The sequence below is a fragment of the Muscardinus avellanarius genome (assembly GCF_963383645.1).
Source record: "Muscardinus avellanarius genome assembly, chromosome: 9".
NCBI lineage: Eukaryota > Metazoa > Chordata > Mammalia > Rodentia > Gliridae > Muscardinus > Muscardinus avellanarius.
In genome coordinates this window covers 46414795-46434197 of record NC_137795.1, presented here as the reverse complement: position 1 = coordinate 46434197, position 19403 = coordinate 46414795, and the positions used below count along the sequence as shown (strand labels likewise).

Sequence of the window (19403 nt, the reverse complement as noted above, 5' to 3'; positions counted from 1 at the left end):
TTTAGAAATATATTCCCACATTTAGGGGGATAGTATTTCCAGTGTGTGTGAAAAAACATTTCATCCAGGTCTGGTGTTGCAGGTTTGTAATCCCAGTACTTGGGAGGGTAAGACAGGAGGACCGCAGGTGTGCAGCCAACCTCAGCAATTTGTGAGGTTCCCTGCAATTTAGTGAGATCTTGTTTCAAAGTAAAGAATAAAATAGGGCTGAGGGTATAGCTCAGAGGTAGAATGACACACACATACATACACACACACAATTTTCTAATTTACAACTTGCGTTTTAAAAGATGGCTAAAGGATCTTTCCTATTTATATGGTAGATTTGATAAAAAATAGAGATATGCCAGGATTTAAATACACCAGGAAATATGGACATTAAAAACACTGAGTTAGCATCTTTCTGTAAAGTCATTGTTCATTCTTTTTAATCTCTCTAGAGTATCTAAAATTAATGACTTTGAACCTTTTGACTTAGAAAAGGTTATAAGGGAAGGTAAAAAATCTCATTAGCATAAAGTAATTTAAGGGTGGGTTTTATAGTCAAAACTGCCCATATTCAGACCTTCACTTTTTTTTCCTTTTGGTGGCACTATGGATGGAACCCAGGGGCATTCTACCTCCAAGCTATACCCTCAGCACTATTTTTTATTCTTATTTTGAAACAGGATATCTCTGAGTTGCAGAGGGCCTCACTAAGTAGCTGAAGCTGCCTGAGAACCTGCAATCCTCCTGTCTCAGCCTCCCAAGTACTGGGATTACAAGTGTGTGCCATCACGCCTGGCTAATCCTTCATTTCTCTTTTATTTTTTATTTATTTATTTACTTACTTACTTACTTACTTACTTATTTATTTATGTGGTACTGGGATGGAACTCAGGGGCATTCTACCTCTAAGCTACACCCCCAGCCAGCTCTATTTTTTATTTTGAAACAGGGTCTAGCTGAGTTGCAAAGAGCCTCAAGAAGTAGCTGAGACTATCTGCGAACCATAATCCTCCTGTCTTAAACCTCTCGAATGCTGGGATTACAAGCATGCACCACCACGTCCAGTTTAATGCTTCATTTCTTACTGTGAAATCTCTTTAGAAATATTTTAAACTTTTCTTAAAATTTGCCTCTGAAAAAAAACCTAAAGTGTTAAGAGCTTATATTTATTTTTTTGTAGACCATACCCTTTTGTTTTATTCTACTCTAAATTTCATGGGCTAGAAATGTGCGTTGATGCAAGGACCTTTGGGAATGAAGCTCGATTCATCAGGCGTTCTTGTACACCCAATGCAGAGGTAAGCTTGTTAGATTTGTTGGAAAAGTGGATTTACTGCGGGAGTCTGAGTATTTAGTACATAAGTCTGGTAGTTTAAAACACTCTTCAACTGCTGATGTGTTGTATATTGCCCAGCATCTCTCTGATCTAAAAATTTAGGTAATACTGTCTGTGAGGTCTTAAAACTTACTTTATACATTGAAGAAATTGAAATGTTCCTTTTAAATGTGAGAATATTCTTTTGTTTTACATTGTAAACTCTATGGGTCAAATATGTGTTATGATATGTGTGTTTATGTGTGTGTGTAAATACTGGAGATTGAACCAGAAGCATTCTGTCTCTTAATACCTGCAGCCCCTTTTCATTTTGAAACAGTTGATATACATTGCTGAGAGTCTCGATGAATTGTTGAGGCTGTCCTCAAACCTACAACTTCTTTTTCAGTCCCCCAAGGCATTATCATTGTGTGCCACCATGCCCTGCTTTATGTGCTATGATGTGGATCAGTTAGGTAAAGCTAAATGCTAAAGTAGATTTCTGCTGGACATGGTGGCACACACCTGTAGTTCTCAGTACTTGGGAGGCATGGACAGGAGGATTACAGGCTTGAGGACAGCCTTGGCAATGTAGCAAGACTCTCACCAACCTAGTAGGACTCTGTTTCAAAATAAAAATAAAATAGGGCTAAGGTGTAGCTCAGAATAAAAATACCACTGGTTAAACAGTATCACAAAACAACAGAAAAATAAAATAGATTTTATATATTCAGTGATAAATTTATTTATTCATTTATTTATTTATTTATTTTGGTGGTACTGAGGATTGAACCCAGGGAAATTCTACCTCTGAGCCTTACCCCCAGCCTTTTTTTTTTTTTTTTTTTTGGTGCTACTGGGGATGAAACCCAGGGACTTTCTACCTCCGTGCTATCCCCCATCCCAATTTTTTATTCTTTATTTTGAAAGAGGGTCTTACTAAGTAGCAAACCTGTGATCTGCCTGTCTCAGCTTTCCATGAACTGGGATTAAAAGTGTGTGGTTCCATGCCCAGTTGCAACTATTAAATTTTTAATAAAATTATATTTTAGTGTGGAGTATATGTCAAAATAAAATTTTAAAATTTATGACATTGCAGCTAATAGTGTAGCTTTTGGAGATACACTACTACACCTCTACTCTGTGAATCACTAGTTTTGTAACCTTATCTATGCCTCAGTTTTATTTGCAAAATGCTAATATTAAGAACTAAAAGAGTTTCATTTAATGTATGTATATAACAGTGTCTGTCACACAGATTACACTGTTAGCTGTACCATCATTGCAGTTCTTTTTTCTTTTCTTTTTTTCTTTCTTTCTTTTTTTTTTTTTTGGTGGTACTGGGGTTCCTGGAAGCCCTTCTACCTCCAGGCTACACTCCCAGACCTATTTTTTTATACTTTTTTATTTGGAAACAGGGTCTCCTAAGCCAGCGCGCGCGGCTGGCTTCAAAACTGCACGATCCTCCTGTCTCTGCCTCCCAAGCGCGGGGATTACAAGCGTGCACCACCACGCCCAGCCATCATTGCAGTTCTTAAACCTAGGATACAATCACTTGTAAGACAGCCTTAGCAATTTAAGATATAAGTCTAAGCAGTTTAATCATAGCCTAATTTAAGAGATGCTAAAAGATGAAAAAATAGAATTTATGAAGTACCAGGGGTGTTTTTGGATACCACCACATGGTGGTTTATGGGGATGGGGATCAGTAATGATCTGCAGTGTATATTTGAAAACCCTTTCCAGTTGATAATCACTGATTTATTGTTAAAAGTTTTATAATTAATGGTACATGAAGTACTTTTAAAATATTTTTCCAAATTGTAAGGTAAAATGCTTTTAAAGATAAAAAGTTAAATTATTATTTTAACTAACAGGTGAGGCATGAAATTGAAGATGGAACCATACATCTTTACATTTATTCTATACAAAGTATTCCAAAGGGTACTGAAATTACTATTGCCTTTGATTTTGACTATGGAAATTGGTAAGTTCAAGTCTGTAAATATATTATTTTCAAGTAGTTCCATCATGTCCTTTTATTGTTTTTAGATTTTGTTCATCATGAGACAAAGTTCTTTGTAAACAAACATTTTGTTATGAGATCCCATTACATCACTAATGCATATTTTCTAAACTTTCCTTAATTATTATAATATAAATGTTCATATCATATCATTAGTAATGTTAATTCAGACATACAAAACTGACCTTGTTATGGGGATTTTTTTCTTCAATTTCTTGTATTTTAGTTATGCAATTTATTTTGTTAAGCAGTGGAGTGAATAGTTTCCTTTTTGCCCCTTAAGCAAATTTTCATTGACATATAAAGTAAAAGGGCTTTTTTTTTTTTGAGATTCTGAACCTGTGAGGACTATTATTCTGAAACACCAGGGGAGGAAATGATCTCAGTATAAAAACTACTCTACTGGATTTGATAGTGCATGCCTGTAATCCCAGTATGTGGGCAGCTGAAACCATGTTTTCCAAATAAAAATTAAAGAGGACTGAAGTGTAGTTCGGAGGCAGAATACCTTAGGTTGCAGTCCCTAGTACGAAAATAGCAGTCCCTAGTACCAAAATAAATAAACAAAAAAATCGACTTCCTGTTTATTTATGCAGTACAGGGGATGGAACCCAGGGGCATTCGACCTCCAAGCTACACCCCCTGCCCCTATTTTTTATCCTTTATTTTGAAACAGGTTCTCACTGAGTTACAGAGGGCCTCACTAAGTAGCTGAGGCTGGCCACGAACCGCGATCCTCAGGTCTCAGCCTCACAAATGCTGGGATTACAAGCGTGCGCCACCGTGTCCAGGCTCTACTTATTATTTAAATTGTTAAAATGTTCATGTATTTCCCAAATTAAGAAATTATGCATTCTCCTTTAAAGCCCTTATATGAAGCAGTCACACTGCATCACCCTTCCATACTTCACTATCTCCTCTTTAATTTGGTACCTTTTTTTTCCGGTACCGGTGATGAAACATAGGGGCACTGTACCTCCAAACTACACCCCCAGCCCTATTTTTTAGTCTGTTTATTTTTGAAATAGGGTCTCAAATGAGTTTCAAAGGACCTCATCAAGTAGTTGAGGCCATCCGCAAACCACGATCCTCCGGTCTCTCCCTCCTAAATTCTGGGATTACAAGCGTGTGCCACGATGCCCGGATAATTTGGTACGTTTTACATTTCACTGTGTCTGTATGTCTACACATGACCTATAAGTTGTGTTCACCGGGCGTGGTGGTGCACATTTGTAATCCCAGCACTTGGGAGGCTGAGACAGGAGGATCACACAGGTTCAAAGCCAGCCTCAGCTACTGAGTGAGGCTCTCAGCAACTAAGTGAGACCCTGTTTCCAAATAAAGTTTAAAATAGGCCTGGGAATATAGCCTGGAGGTAGACAAGCCCCTGGATTCCACTACTAGTACCACACACACACACAAAAAAGATTTGTGTTCATCTTTTCTCATTATATTTGTTGAAACTATTGTTTTGTGAAGCTCCAGTTCATTTATTTTCACAGCAAATTACCTTTTCTACTATTAATACCTCTTTCTACTTAACAAAATACGTTCCTATAGCTTTTCAAGCATGTTTGCATGTGTGAATGTTCTGTTCATGGTAGGGACATAGGAGTAGAATTACTGGGTTTTAAAATGTGCAGTTACTGGGCGTGGTGGCACACACTTGTAATCCCTGTGCTTGGGAGGCTGAGACAGGAGGATCGCACAGGTTTGAAGCCAGCCTCAGCTACTTAGTGAGGCTCTCATTAGTGAGACCCTGCTTCCAAATAAAAGATAAAAATAGGTCTTGGGAGTATAGCCCGGAGGTAGAAAGTCCTTGGGTTCCATCCCCAGTACTGCAAACAAAACAAAACAATGTGCAGACTCAGCTTTTTACAAAAGGTAAACTACTCTCCAAAAGAACTTGCTACTGGTTTACATCCCCAAGCAATGTAGTTCTTTTCTCTAATCTTTTAATGTTGATATTTTAAAAATTGATACTAGTCCGTACCATTTTCCTTATTTATGAGCCAAAAGATTTTTTTTTGGCTAGTGCCAGGGTCCTAACATGGAGTGGGCTCTATCACTGAACTATCATGCCCCAGCCTCCCAGGATCTTGTATATTTATTATTTGGTGAGTTGCTTTTATTTTGTAGTCATTTGGATTATAAGAATTTCAGTTTATTTTTTCCTGTATTTTACTTCAATTTTGTTTTTTTTTATTGCACATGCCTGTAATCCCCGTAATTGAAAGAGTGAGACAGGAGGAACACAGATTCAAGGACAGTCTCAGCAACTTAGTGAGACCCTCTTTCAAAATAAAAAGAGCTGGTGGTTTAGCTCAAAGGTAGAATGCCCCAGGATTTAATCCCCAGTACCACACAAAAGTTATTTTTCTAAATGTATATTATGTTTTCTTAGTGTGAAATCCCTTTCCTTGCAGCATGTTTGTCTTAATAATTCTCAGAGTCATAAGCCAGGCAGGGCGGCTCATACCTGCAGTCTCCGTACTTGAGTGGTTCAGAGAGGAGGATTGCAGATTTGAGAGTAGCCTCAGCAACTTAGACTGTCAGCAATCTAGTGAGACCCTATTTCAAAAACAAAAAATAGGTCTGGGGCTGGTACTGGAGGTAGAATGCTTCTGGGTTTAATCCCCAGTAACCCCTGCCACCCCTCACGATTTATCATAAGAATTTAAGTTTTTCCATTTTAAGTCCGTTTTCTACTTACACAGTAGAAAATTTAGCATAATGGATCTCTGTTCACTGCTTTGGGAGACTGCATCCCAAAGAAATTAATATAAGCTTTTTAGCCAGGTATGGTGGCCTGTACTTGGGAAACCTAGGCAGTGGGGATCACAGGTTTGAGGCTAGCCTTAGCAACTTAGCTAAGTTGCAAAATAAGAAAAAGAGATTGGGTCTATCTCAGAGGTAAAATGTCCCTGGATTAAATCTCCAGGATACCTCCCCTATGCAAAATACATACATATTTACGAAAATATGTTTTTTGTTTTTGTGTTATTTTGTGTATGTGTGTGATACTGGGAATTGAACCCAGGAGCATTCTACCTCCAAGCTACATCCCCAGCCCTATTTTTTAATATTTTATTTATTTATTTATTTATTTATTTATTTATTTATTTATTTATTTATTTGGTGGTACTGGGGTTCCTGAAAGCCCTTCTACCTTTGGGCTACACTCCCAGATCTTTTTTTTTGGGGGGGAAGGGGGGGGGACAGGGTCTCTTAAGCCAGCGCGACTGGCCTCGAACCTGCGCGATCCTCCTGTCTCTGCCTCCCAAGCGCAGGGATTACAAGCATGCGCCACCACGCCCGGCTTATATTTTATTTTAAAACAGGGTTTCACTAAATTGCAGAGGGCCTAAATAAATACTTGAGGTGAAAAATTATGCCTTTAATAATTTGGCTGATTTCAAATCCTATCTTGGTCCCTTTTGAGCTATGTAACCTTAGACTAATTTCATCTCTTTCTGCCTCATTGTCCTGAGTATGAGAATCTTACCACCATTACCTAATAGGAAAATTTTGAAGATTTAGTGAGTTGGCACACTTGAACTGTTTGGAATAATTCCTAGCACAAATGCTTAAAAAACAAACTATTGCTGTCATTATTATTTGCAGATCTTTAATTCTAAAAGCAAAGAATACATCTAAAGTCATAGGCTTTATCTAAATGCCATCTCCTAACACTTACTGTGAGTTAGAACAAGATACTCACCATCAGTGCACTTTGATTTCATCTGTAAAATGGGTAATGCTAGATAATAATTACTGTGAGAATGAGAGTGCAGTTATTTTTCAGGCTACCATTTGAAAGAGGGACAAAAAGACACATTGGAAATTTTCAGTTTGCTTTCTAAAGAAATATGGTTAAGCCGGGTGTGGTGGCACACGATTTAAATGCCAGCATTTGGGAGACTGAGACAAGAGGATTACGGTTCGCGGCCAGCCTCAGCTACTTAATGGGGCCCTTTGCAACTCAGTGAGACTCTGTTTAAAAAATAAATAATTAGCCGGGCATCGTGGCGCACGCCTGTAATCCCCACGCTTGGGAGGCGGAGACAGAAGGATTGCACAGGTTCAAAGCCAGCCGTGCTGGCTTAGGAGACCCTGTTTCCAAAAATAAAATAGATCTGGGAGTGTAGCCCGGAGGTAGAAGGGCTTCCAGGAACCCCAGTACCACCAAAAAAAAAAAAAGAATAAAAATAGGACTGCGGGTATAGCTCGACAGTAAAACACCCCTGAGTTCCATGCCCAGTACTGGGGGGAAAGAAAAAGAAAGAGAAACGTGGTTAAATAATTCGTTAAAGTATAATACAAACTAGTTAAAGTTTGACATTGGTTATACCTAGCATTTTTCTCTATAGGTGAAATTGCAGGTCAGTATTTTGTAATGCATACACTGGGATCGGAATCACTGAAGAAATGATGGTTTTTGCCTTAATGTAATTTTGTTTAAGCAGTGTTATCATTTTAACTTAAAGATTCAAAGCTTTATTCATTTTTTCTTCATGACATATTCCTATTCATCCTAAGATCAAATTTGTGATCAGAAATCATTATTTTGTATTTATGAGAAAATAACATTTTATGACAGTTATCAGAAGTGAAAACTAGCTGGGCGTGGTGGCGCACACTTGTAATCCTTGCACTTGGGAGGCTGAGACAGGAGGACCGCACAGGTTCAAAGCCAGCCTCAGCTACTTAGTGAGGCTCTCAGCAACTTAGTGAGACCCTGTTTCCAAAAAAAAATGTAAAAATAGGTCTGGGAGTGTGGCCCGGAGGTAGAAATCCTCTGTGTTCCACCCCCCGTACCACCAAAAAAAAAAAAAAAAAAAAGTGCAAACTAGTAAAAAGGATTACGTGTGTGTGTAGCTAGGATTGAACCTAAGAATGCTCTGCCTCTGAGCTACACCCTCTGCCCTATTTTTTATTTGGAAACAGGGTCTAAGTCACTCAGAGCACTGCTAAATTACTGAGGCTAGCTTCAAACCTGTGATCCTTCTGCCTCAGCTTCCCAAGTACTGGGATTATAGGTGTGCATCACCATGTTCAGATCAAGGATTACTTATAATCAGTAATTACATATAATTGTTCTAGAGTTACAGCTTAAAATTGATTATAAATTGCATAGTTTTGTTTTATAGCTTGAGTAAGTATTTATCTGGTTATTGTTCCAGTAAGTACAAGGTGGACTGTGCATGCCTCAAAGACAATCCAGAGTGCCCTGTTCTAAAACGTAGTTCTGAGTCCACGGAAAACATCAATAGTGGTTATGAAACCAGAAGAAAAAAAGGAAAAAAAGACAAAGATATTTCAAAAGAAAAAGATACACAAAATCAGAATATTACTTTGGATTGTGAAGGAACAACCAACAAAATAAAGAGCCCAGAAACAAAACAGAGAAAGCTTTCTCCACTGAGACTATCAGTGTCAAATAATCAGGTATTGAGCTCTACTGATTCTTAATGAAATAGAATTAAGGAAAATAATTTATCATATTTAACTTCTTTTATGTAACGTAAAATTATTTAACAGTTTTCAGGGTGCATTTTCTTATTTAATGAAGTATTTACAGGTAAATACACATTGTTAGCCTACGTTCATTTTTTAAATTATCAAGCAACTCAAGTAACAAATCCTTGTGGAATTGATGAAATTTTCCTAAGACTGGGTAACTAAAAAAGGGTCCAGATAGCACTCTCCTTATGCTCATAATTATTATTTGAAGTCTGAAGCCATAAAATTTTCTTACATTAAATATTTAGACAGAAGCAACCATATCAATTCTAGAAGAGTGCCATGATCAATAGCAATTAAAATTTTTGAGACAAAATTCAACACCACATAAGGTAATTTTGGGGGTTGAGTCTTGCCTGTACTTTGCCACACCAGGAAATAACTACATGGCCTCCAAACAAATATAAGTTAGGAAAGACCATTACAATGTGAAAATAAAGCCAGGTGTGGTGGCGCAAGCTTGTAATCCCACATTTGGGAGGCTGAGAAAGGAGGTTTGCAGCCAGCCTCACCTACTGAGGCCCTTTGCAAATCAGTGAGACCCTCTTTCAAAATAAAGAATAAAAAATAGGGCTGGGGGTGTAGCTCAGAGGTAGAATGCCCCTGGGTTTCATCCCGGGTACCCCCCCCAAAAAAAAGGTAATGTTTTGCTAATATTATCTTCTAAGAATAATTTCCCTTAGATTTTAAGTTGAAAATCTATTGAACATTTTATGTTTGCAGGTCTATGAAAAATATATATGTTTGGGAAATGAATATAAACACAGTGCCATGCTACTGTTATTTGACAGTAAGCTCCTTCCTTAGTAAGAACTTTATTGACTAGAACATTAGAAAGCAAAGGTATTTTTCAGTTGCATTTTTTCTTTGGAAAAGGAAATCATTTTTAAGTAGGCTGGTAATTTTTCTATGTTGAATTAGTTGTGGTTAAAGGATTTTAAATAGTTTGATATAGCCAGGCGTGGTGGTGCACGCTTGTAATCCCAGTATTCGGGAGGCTGAGACCCGGAGGATAGCGGACAGCCTCAGCTACTTAATGAGGTCCTCTGCAACTCAGTGAAACCCGGTTTCAAAATAAAGAATAAAAAATACGGCAGGAGGTATAGCTTGGAGGTCAAATGCCCCTGGGTTCCATCCCCAGACCTGCAAAATAAATAAATAAAATAAATAAATAAATAGGTTTTTTTTTTCCTCTGGGTCTGGGTGTGGAACCCAGGGGCATTCTAACTCCGAGCTACACCTCCTGCCCTATGTTTTAATTTTGAAACTGGGTCTCACTGAGTTGCAGAGGTCTCACTAAGTAGCTGAGGCTGTCCGCGAATTGAGATCCTCCAGTCTCAGCCTCCCGAATGCTGGGATTACAAGCATGGGCCACCATGCCCGGCTTAGTTAGATGCTACTAGTATGTAGGAGTAACAGTTTCTATAAAGGAGCAATTTCCATCTTTCAGGAACCAGATTTTATTGATGATATAGAAGAAAAAAATCCAATTAGCAATGAAGTAGAAATGGAATCAGAAGAGCAGATTGCAGAACGGAAAAGGAAAATGGTAAGTTGGGAAGTCAGTGGTTGCTGTGTGCTGTCACTCTGCCTTAGTGACAGCTGCTCTTCCCAGTTAACTATTGCCGTCTCTACATGACTTCTTATACTTTTCTTTGAAGTTAGCAAATATGGGGCATATGATGTGCCATTGAACAATTTTATTTGGCTTTGACATTATTATTTAAATAAATTCCATGAATCTTTTGTATTTTATGTTGGTGTTCATTAGACATTTAAGAATGTATGACATTTTGGAAATAATTTTAATTTTTGAGGCCAAGATCTGTTAATAAATTTTAATACCACAATGACTATTCAAAATGTCTTTTATTAGCTAAATAAACACCCTAAAGAAAGACCCTGTTTTTCTTTATGTAAAACATGTCCTCATGTATAACAAAAATGGATCTTTTTGTGTGTGTGTGCTATTGGGGATGGGGTATTCAACCTCTGAGCAACATCCCCAACAATATTTTATTCTTTTATTTTGAAACGGTCTAAGTTGCTGAGACTGGCTGCAAACCTGTAATCTTCCTATCTCAGTCTCCCAAGTACTGGGATTACAAGCATGCATCACCATGCTCAGCTAAAAATGAAACTTTAAAAGCCCTATAATAGTACCAAATAAATAACTTAGGCAAAGCTAAAACAATAGACCCACCAGTATTTGGTAGCTATTATTTCCATGTTCTTATACTGTTGTTATGAAATAAACTTTCAAACTGGGAGTGGTGGTGCACACCTGTAATCCCAGTACTTGGGAAACTAAAACAGTAGGATTGGAGGTTCCAGGGCACCTTCTGCAAGTAGTGAGACTCTCAACCTAGTTAAACCTTGTTTCAAAATAAAAATAAAATACTCTGGAGATGTAGTTTGGAGGTAGAATGCTCCTGTCTGGGTTCAATCCCTAGTACCAAAAGTTTTCATTAAAACAAATTTAGGATTTCTATCACTCATACAAATTATTTGCAGTTGTTTTGTCAATATAAAAAACTAGGACAAGAAATGTCCTCCTAATAAGCATCCCATATTGTGTTTACTTTGAGTGCCTTAAGATTGCAAAATGACAAATCTCGTGATAAACTTATTGTAGATTTTCCCCATTTCCTTTATTTTGTAAACTCCCTCATTTACTATTCTGAGGGTTTTTTGCTGGTACAGTCTTATATTCACATTATTTCCATAGGAGCAAAAGGAAACTTAAAGTATCACTGGTTTTTATAAAAGGCAGGTATCAGGTAGGAGGGAACCTCTTTTACAACTGACTGTAAGGACTATAGCAACTACTTTGAAAAAAGAAAACAAGTTTTATTTTTTAAAAAATCCCCTATGTTCCTGCAATAATTTCATTCAGCTGAAAAGTTATTTATGACTCTGAACTACTTTCTAAATATTTTAAAAATTCCTCTATCTTTGCTGAGAGTGTGGGACTAAGAACATCCTAATTTCGAGATCCCAGAAGAAAATGTTACCCTTTTGATGCAGTTAACACAGTTGTGTGTGTGCACTTGTGTGCACACTATTTTAAGCTTATTTGGGATCCATTTTTACTACTGATTTTGCTTGTTCATATCCATCTTAACATATTTATCCTAATAACTACTAGGATGAATGTGAAGCTGCAAATTTTATTCATGGGGGAAAAATAAGGAAACTGTTAACAGGCTACATGTATAAAATTTGGTATTTTTGCAAGTTTATAAAACTTCACAAATATTTTCTTTGGCTCCTTGCCCCATAGTCCTCAAAGTCATTTCAATTTTATTGCTAATTGGTCCATTTGCTATAATATTTGGATTATAGAGTTGTGGATATATTCAAATAAACAGAACATACATCCTAGAATTCCTAACAATTTAGCATGTTTTTTTTTTTTTTATTATTCCTAAAGTGTTACTTGTAATCCCCACTTGCTTGTAATCCCCGCGTTTGAGAGGCTGAGACAGGAGGATCACACAGGTTCGAAGCCATCCTCAGCTACTTAGTGAGGCTCTCAGCAACTTAGTGAGACCGTTTCCAAATAAAATATAAAATACGTCTGGGAGTATAGCTGAGAGGTAGAAAGCCTCTGGGTTCCACCCCCAGTACCACCGTAAATAAATAAATAAATAAATAAATAAATAAATAAATAAATAAGTATTAGTATTAGGTTTTGAGAAATTTTGGTATGAATCATTCTTTATTTTTCTAGTCTTTGCCATTCAAGTCAAAAAGCGGCAACGTTAAGTTGGGCGTGGTGGTGCACCCTGGTAACCCCAGCATTTGGGAGGCAGGGACAGGAGGCTCTGGATTCAGAGACCGCCTTAGCTACTTAGTGAGACCCTGTTTCAAAAAAAAAAAGAGAAGGGGGAAAAAAAAACAGTAATGTTTTTTAAAAAAGGATCTAAAACCAGACAAAATAAAGCATGGCCACCATATTATCCCTATGAAAATTTATGTCAGATTGATGATAAATTTTCACTTGTAACAAGACAAACTTGCTTGCAAACTATTGGGATTAATAAACACTCCCAAATAGATGGACATAATCTTCAAATTCAAATGTATTTCAGCCTTTCCTTTTGTAGTATAGCTTAAATGTTAGAATTATTGATGTTTTTACCCATATAAATGACAATTTCATATACTACCTAATATCTTACTAATTTTCCAAATATTTCATTAATAGATTGGTGTCTTTTGGTTATTGGCTTCTTTTATATGGTTCTGGGCATTGAACCAGAGTCAGTCTACTTCTGAGCCAGTCTTATTTTATTTTGAAACAGGTCTTGCTAAATGGCTGAAAAGTATCCTTGCTAAATTACTGAAGCTGGCCTCAAAACTTGTGATCTCCTGTCTCAGCCTCCCAAGCACTGGAATTGCCACCACACCCACCTAGCTTCCATTCTTTTTTATGGGAATGTGAAAGAAGACACTGTTTCTGCCTTTCTGATTACTTACAAAAATAAAAGTCAAGAAGTGGTAAAAGAAATATAAATATGAAAGATACCTGAAGGGGGGATGAAGGACCTATTGAGTGTAGTATAATAAGTATAGATTAGGAAATTGTATAGAATTATTTCTCTAGGAGAAATATCCTGGAGAGAGTAATGATAAATCCTACTTGGCTGGGATTATATGCCTTTTGGACAGGAGAAGGCCTTCAGGTGTTAATGTGCACTGATAAAGATTTTATGAAAAAATACTTAAATCATTAGGTGGTCAGGATAGATAAACCTTTCAATTCTTAGATCCCTCCCCTTTCCTCTTGATAACATTTTATTTTTTCCACCCATTATATTTTGTCTTCACTCCAAGTTGTTACAAGCCTAGAAAAGCAAACAGGTTGGCTAAATTGCATAAACAGAGTGGATGGTTAGTGTACTTTGCACTTAGTATGAGATACTTCTTTGACAGGAATTTTGAATTGTTTTCGAAGGATTAGTATCCTGTATACTCCTCTGATTCCAAAACCAGGGCACTACTGAGGAGACTCAGTCCTCTTTGTCCACAGTAGTTAAGGTAGAGTTAGACAGCCAGAGTCTCCTTAGAGCACATGGAAACAGAATTACATACATACTAAAGTGTGCCTTTAATTCAACAAGTGATAGTAGAGATTTAAATAAGATATTCTTAACATTTATAATGCTGAGAAGAATCTTCTTTTCCAATTGTGTATTTAGTGTGTTACTGAAATAATCTTCCACAGTCATCTTAATATGATTTGGGAATACAGCCTTGGCAATACTTTTTAGTTTATTATAGTCAGATTGCACAAAGTATTCTAAGGAAACTGGTTGAGAATGGTCCTTACATTTTTTTATAAAGGACAGAAGTATAAGAACTATGAAGGAATATTAAAGTGTAATCACCCGGTATAAGACCATTGGACTTGCCAATTAGCTAGAATAGTCTAGCATTACTTGCCTATCACTGGAATGTGCAATCTGAGGGGAAGAATTTGTAGTCTTATTCATTGTCATAGCCCCAGCTTTAGGGGAGAAAATGCCTGTCTTTTGGAAAAAGTAGATGCTCAGTAAAATTATACTATATACCATTATCCCCAAACTTTGAGATTCCCAGCATATGTGATGGTTCCAAAGATTTCAGTAGAGACAGGCATGGTGGCACACACCTGTAATTCAAGTACTTGGGAGGTTAAAGCAGGAAGATTGAAACTCTGAAGCCAGCCTCAGCAACTTAGTGAAATCCTTTTCCAAAATAAAACGAGTAGGAGCATAGCTTGGTTGTTGGATACCCTAGGATCAATCCTCAATACCAAAAATATAAAAATAAATTTTTTGAGAATTTATCTGGATCAGCATTTCCAAAATTCCTATTTGTTTTGTTTTGTGTGGTACTGGGGGTGGAACCCAGGGGCTTTTCTACCTCCAGGCTATACTCCCAGACTTATTTTATATTTTATTTGGAAATAGGGCCTAAGTTGCTAAGAGACTCACTTAGTAGGTAAGGCTGGCTTCAAACCTGTGCGATCCACCTGTCTCAGCCTGCCAAGAGCTGGGATTGCAGTGCGCGCCACCACGCCCGGCCTATTTTCAACTTTTGTTGTTGTTTTTGGTAATACCTTTGACATCTCAGATTTTTTCCTGAACTGGGGTTGAGCTCAAGGTCACTATAACTCCGAGCTACACGTCCAGCTCTATTTTATTTTTATTCTTTATTTTTAAGTGTGTGTGTGCTGGGATCGAACGCAGGAGCATTCTACCTCCGAGCCACATACCACTGCTAAGGGCCTCATTACGTAGCTGAGGCTGGCCACAAGCCGCTATCCTCCTCTCCTGTCTCGACCTCCAAATGCTGGGATTACAAACGTGCTACCACACCCGACTTTGTCTCAAAATAAAGAATTAAAAAAATTAAGAATTAAATTGCAGAGGGCCTCACTAAGTAGCTGAGGCTGGCCACAAACCTGTGATCCTTTTGTGTCTGCCTCCCAAGTACTAGGATTACAAGCATCTGCTACCATGCTCAGCAACCCAATGGTTTTTATTCAGTGGAATAAACACTATGGTAAAACCAATTATTCAGAATCTATGCTGTTACCACTAATCCCTATAAAGTGAGATTTAAAAATTGGGATGCATAAGATACAAGGGGAAGGTAAGGTCATGTGATGACACTGTGATGGACAGCATCTTATCACTGTTCTCTCTTCATAGTATAATTAGAAAATTAAGTTTCTGTCATCATAAGAATTTAGGAATTATGTTTCCTAAGATAAGTGTTACTTGGTGTTACTGAATAGTAAGAGGGGATCAGTTTATTTCTATAGGTATTCTTTCCAAGCAGAGTGAATCCATTTTGGGTTAGCTCTCTTATAATAAATTTAAAATTCCCCAAATGCCTTCACATAATAGTGATAGGTGCTTTATATCATATATACCCTTTCCCTTGTTTTTGGTCTTGGGGACTAAACCCAGGATTATTTTACCTCTGAACTAGGCCCCCAGCCCTTGTTATTTTTTATTTCAAAACGAGACCTTGCTAAATCATTGCATATGGGCCTGGAATCTGGCAATCCTTTTGCCTGTCAAGCACTGGGATTACAGGCATGCAGTGCCATGCCTTTGTGAGGCCCTCTGCAACTTAGTAAGACCCTGTTTCAAATTTAAAAATAAGAGCCAGGCGTGGTGGCGCATGTTTGCAATCCCAGCATTTGGGAGACTGAGACAGAAGAACTGGGTTCGCAGACAGCCTTGGCTGCTTAGTGAGGCCCTTTGCAACACAGTGACACCCTATTTCAAAATAAAGAATAAAAAATAGAGCTGAGGGTATAGCTCGGGGGTAGATTGTACCTGGGTTTCAGTAAAAAATAGGGCTGCAGGTGGTGTAGTTCAGAGATAGAATGCTCCTCAGTTCAAACCCCAGTACCACACACACACACACACACACACACACAGAAACACACACACACACACACACAAGGGTGTGGTGATAAACACATTATAATCTATTTGTTTTCAATTTCAGAGTAAAATAACTTTGAGCTCAGCACAGAGCCATTGTTTGAAATGAATTAAAGAATATGCATGTTATAGTAGTAACCTTTTAAATCTAACTATGTATATAACTTACAACCTTTAATCTCCCTCATTATCAACTGTAACTTCCTCAAGCTTGATAGCACTTATTTTTCAGATACATCTCTAATGGATGGCAAATTTTCAGACATTGAGGCTAATGTATACCTGGGTCTGTGTCAGAGGATGCATTGGAGGAAATAGTAATTATACAAACAGAATAACACATAAACCTAAACTTTAAAGGAATTTAAAAGTACATCCATATACTAATGACTTTACCCACACAAACAATTAGACATATTTACATTTCATACACTTGTAAATTTTAAGATAAAGTTTTATAAAGCTATTAGGAAAGAGTGCTTTCAGCTTTATTCCTACGTATTTAACAGTTGTAATTATTTTGCTTTATGTGGTCAATGACTGTTAACTAGAAAGGAGAATAAATTAGGAACCAGGAAATGAGTAATAATTATGCAAGGACTCTGACTGAGTCGCATAACACACATGGAGTTTGGTTTCCTCAGCAGAATAATACATTATTTTTAAAACTGTTAACCAGCACGAAAAGTGGATGAACCATCTCTAAATAAAAGATTTTGCATTATCAGTTAGTTGTACAGTTTACAAGTTTTATTTTTAATTGAACAAATTTGGATCTTTATGTAATTTTATCCCAGATCATCACTCCCAATACGCAAACCAAGGGAACATCAGACTATGCCAAAGAAATATCTTTGGCATAAATTAATAACTATCTTTAAAAAATATGTCAGGCATAATGTAGTGAGCCTGTGATCCCACCTACTTAGAGGCTGGGGTACTTGGCAAGACCTTGTTTCAAAATAAAAAAACAAAAAGGCTGGGGATGTAGCTCGTTGGTAGAGTGTTCTTGTGTTCAGCTCGGCGTGGTGGTGCACTTGTAATCCCCGCAGCATTTGGGAGGCCAAAACTGGAAGATTAAGGTTCACGGACAGCCTCCGCAACTCAGTGAGGCCCTGCTTCAAAATAGAGAATAAAAAATAGGGCAGGGGGTGTAGCTTGGAGATTGAATGACCCTGGGTTCTATTCCCAGACCCACAAAATTAAAAAAATTTTCTTGGGTGCCTACCTATGGGTAAGTTTTTCTTTCATACTTGCTAAGACAGGTTTGTTTCTTTGAGAAAATACTTTTCTCAGTTTTAGAATCTTTAAAGAAAACCAACCACAGCAATTAATCTCCCTACCACCACCACCACCCCGGCCAACAGGTTCAACAGGTAGGCAGTTCTGAGAGTTTTTTATGGTACTCTAGATTTTTTAATTTAGGGGTTTGGAAAAACCTTTACATGAATATGTAAAGTCCGGGCTTTTTAGCCAGATGTGGTGGCATACACTTGTAATCTCAGTTCCTGGGAGGTTGAGATAGGAGGATTGCAGGTTTGAGGCTAGCCTCAGCTACTTAGTGAGGCCTCCTGCAACTTAGTGAGATGCTGTTTCAAAAAATAAAGAATTATAAAGGGCTGGAGGTATAGCTTGGAAGTAGAATGTTCCTTGGTTCAATCCCCCATACTGCAAGTAAATAAATAAATAAATGCCAGGGCTTTTACAGAGAGCCATATGAGCCGGGCGTGGGGGCACACGCTTGTAATCTTAGCACTTGGAAGGCTGAGACAGGAGGATCTCATAGTTTCCAAGCCAGGTTCAGCTACTTGGTGAGGCTCTCATCAACTTAATGAGACCCTGTTTCTAAATAAATTATAAAATAGGTCTGAGAGTACCGCCTAGAGGTAGAAAAGCCCCTGGGTTCCACCCCCAGTACCACACACACACAAAAAAAAGCCATATGAAAAAAGGGTGGTAAGCTAATTTAAAAGACCATCTAGGTAGAGTGTTGTACACCTGTAATCCCAATACTTGAAAGTATCCGAGACAGGAGGATTTCAGATTCAAGGCCAGCCTCAGCAACTCAGGGAGACTTTCACATTTTTTAAAAAAAGAAAAAGGGACAGGGCTAAGGGTGTGGCTTGGAGGAAGAATGCCCCTGGGTTTAATCCCCAGTCCCACAAAACAAAAAGCTTCTTGTTCCCTGTGAATACTTTCACCAGTGTTAATTTTTAATTTTTTAGTGTTCATTTACCTATCCCAGACCAGGAGAACTAAGATGCAGATTTGTATCCATAAACAAGTAATCTTACCGCTTTGGACCTCAGTTTCTTTGCCTGATAAATAAAGAGCATGAGCCCGGTGTGGTGGCGCATGCTTGTAATCCCCGCGCTTGGGAGGCTGAGACAGAAGGATCGCACAAGTTCAAAGCCAGCCTCAGCTACTTAGTGAGGCTCTCAGCAACTTAGTGAGACCCTGTTTCCAAATAAAGTATAAAATAGGTCTGAGAGAGTATAGCCCAGAGGTAGAAAGTCCCTGGGTTCCACTCCCAGTACTACAAAAAATAAATAAGTATAATAATAATAATAATAATAATAATAATAATAATAAAGAATGTGAGGATAACATTTTGTGTCATATTTCCAGGATGACCGTTTCCTGTAATTAATTAGAATTAAAAGTATTATTAAATGAGGTTTGTTTGACATCTTAACTTTGTTCCTGTAACAAAACTACAGGAAAGAGTAAATAGTAGTTTCCAGAGTGTAGGCGCCTTAATGTTTGAATCTCTGTTGATTAATTACTGGAACTAAAGCGCCAATGTTGACAACACGTTGGCAGCCAGACCTTGAGTTTCTGATCTTTCTTTCTTTCTTCCCCCACATCGATGACAATGAAGGAGGAAAGACAAATGGATCTGAGCCTCAGGACCTGGTTCTTTTCATTTGGAGAACTGGACAGTTGATGGACGTGCTTCCTGGTTCTGGTTGAGAGCTGAAGCATTTGCCAGGCCCTCTGGTCAAGGCTCTGGTCTTACTCTTAATGTTCTCTATCCAAAGAGAACTGATGCTCAAAGGAACTCTTGCTGTTCCCTCAGTCCCTGTCATGAAGTGTCAGTGTA

The 19403-nt window shown here is 37.8% G+C and overlaps 1 protein-coding gene across 2 annotated transcripts in view; it reads left to right on the top strand.

Moving 5' to 3' along the window:
* KMT2E (lysine methyltransferase 2E (inactive)) overlaps positions 1-19403 on the top strand; it is a gene marked incomplete at both ends in the record, with an annotated part of 69735 nt that overhangs the window by 36116 nt on the left and 14216 nt on the right. For both annotated transcript variants that reach the window (XM_080701885.1, XM_080701884.1), the window contains 4 exons: positions 1169-1286; positions 3181-3290; positions 8513-8777; positions 10303-10401. In XM_080701885.1, the coding sequence (XP_080558011.1) occupies positions 1169-1286; positions 3181-3290; positions 8513-8777; positions 10303-10401 (592 nt within the window). The remainder of the gene's footprint in view (positions 1-1168; positions 1287-3180; positions 3291-8512; positions 8778-10302; positions 10402-19403) is intronic.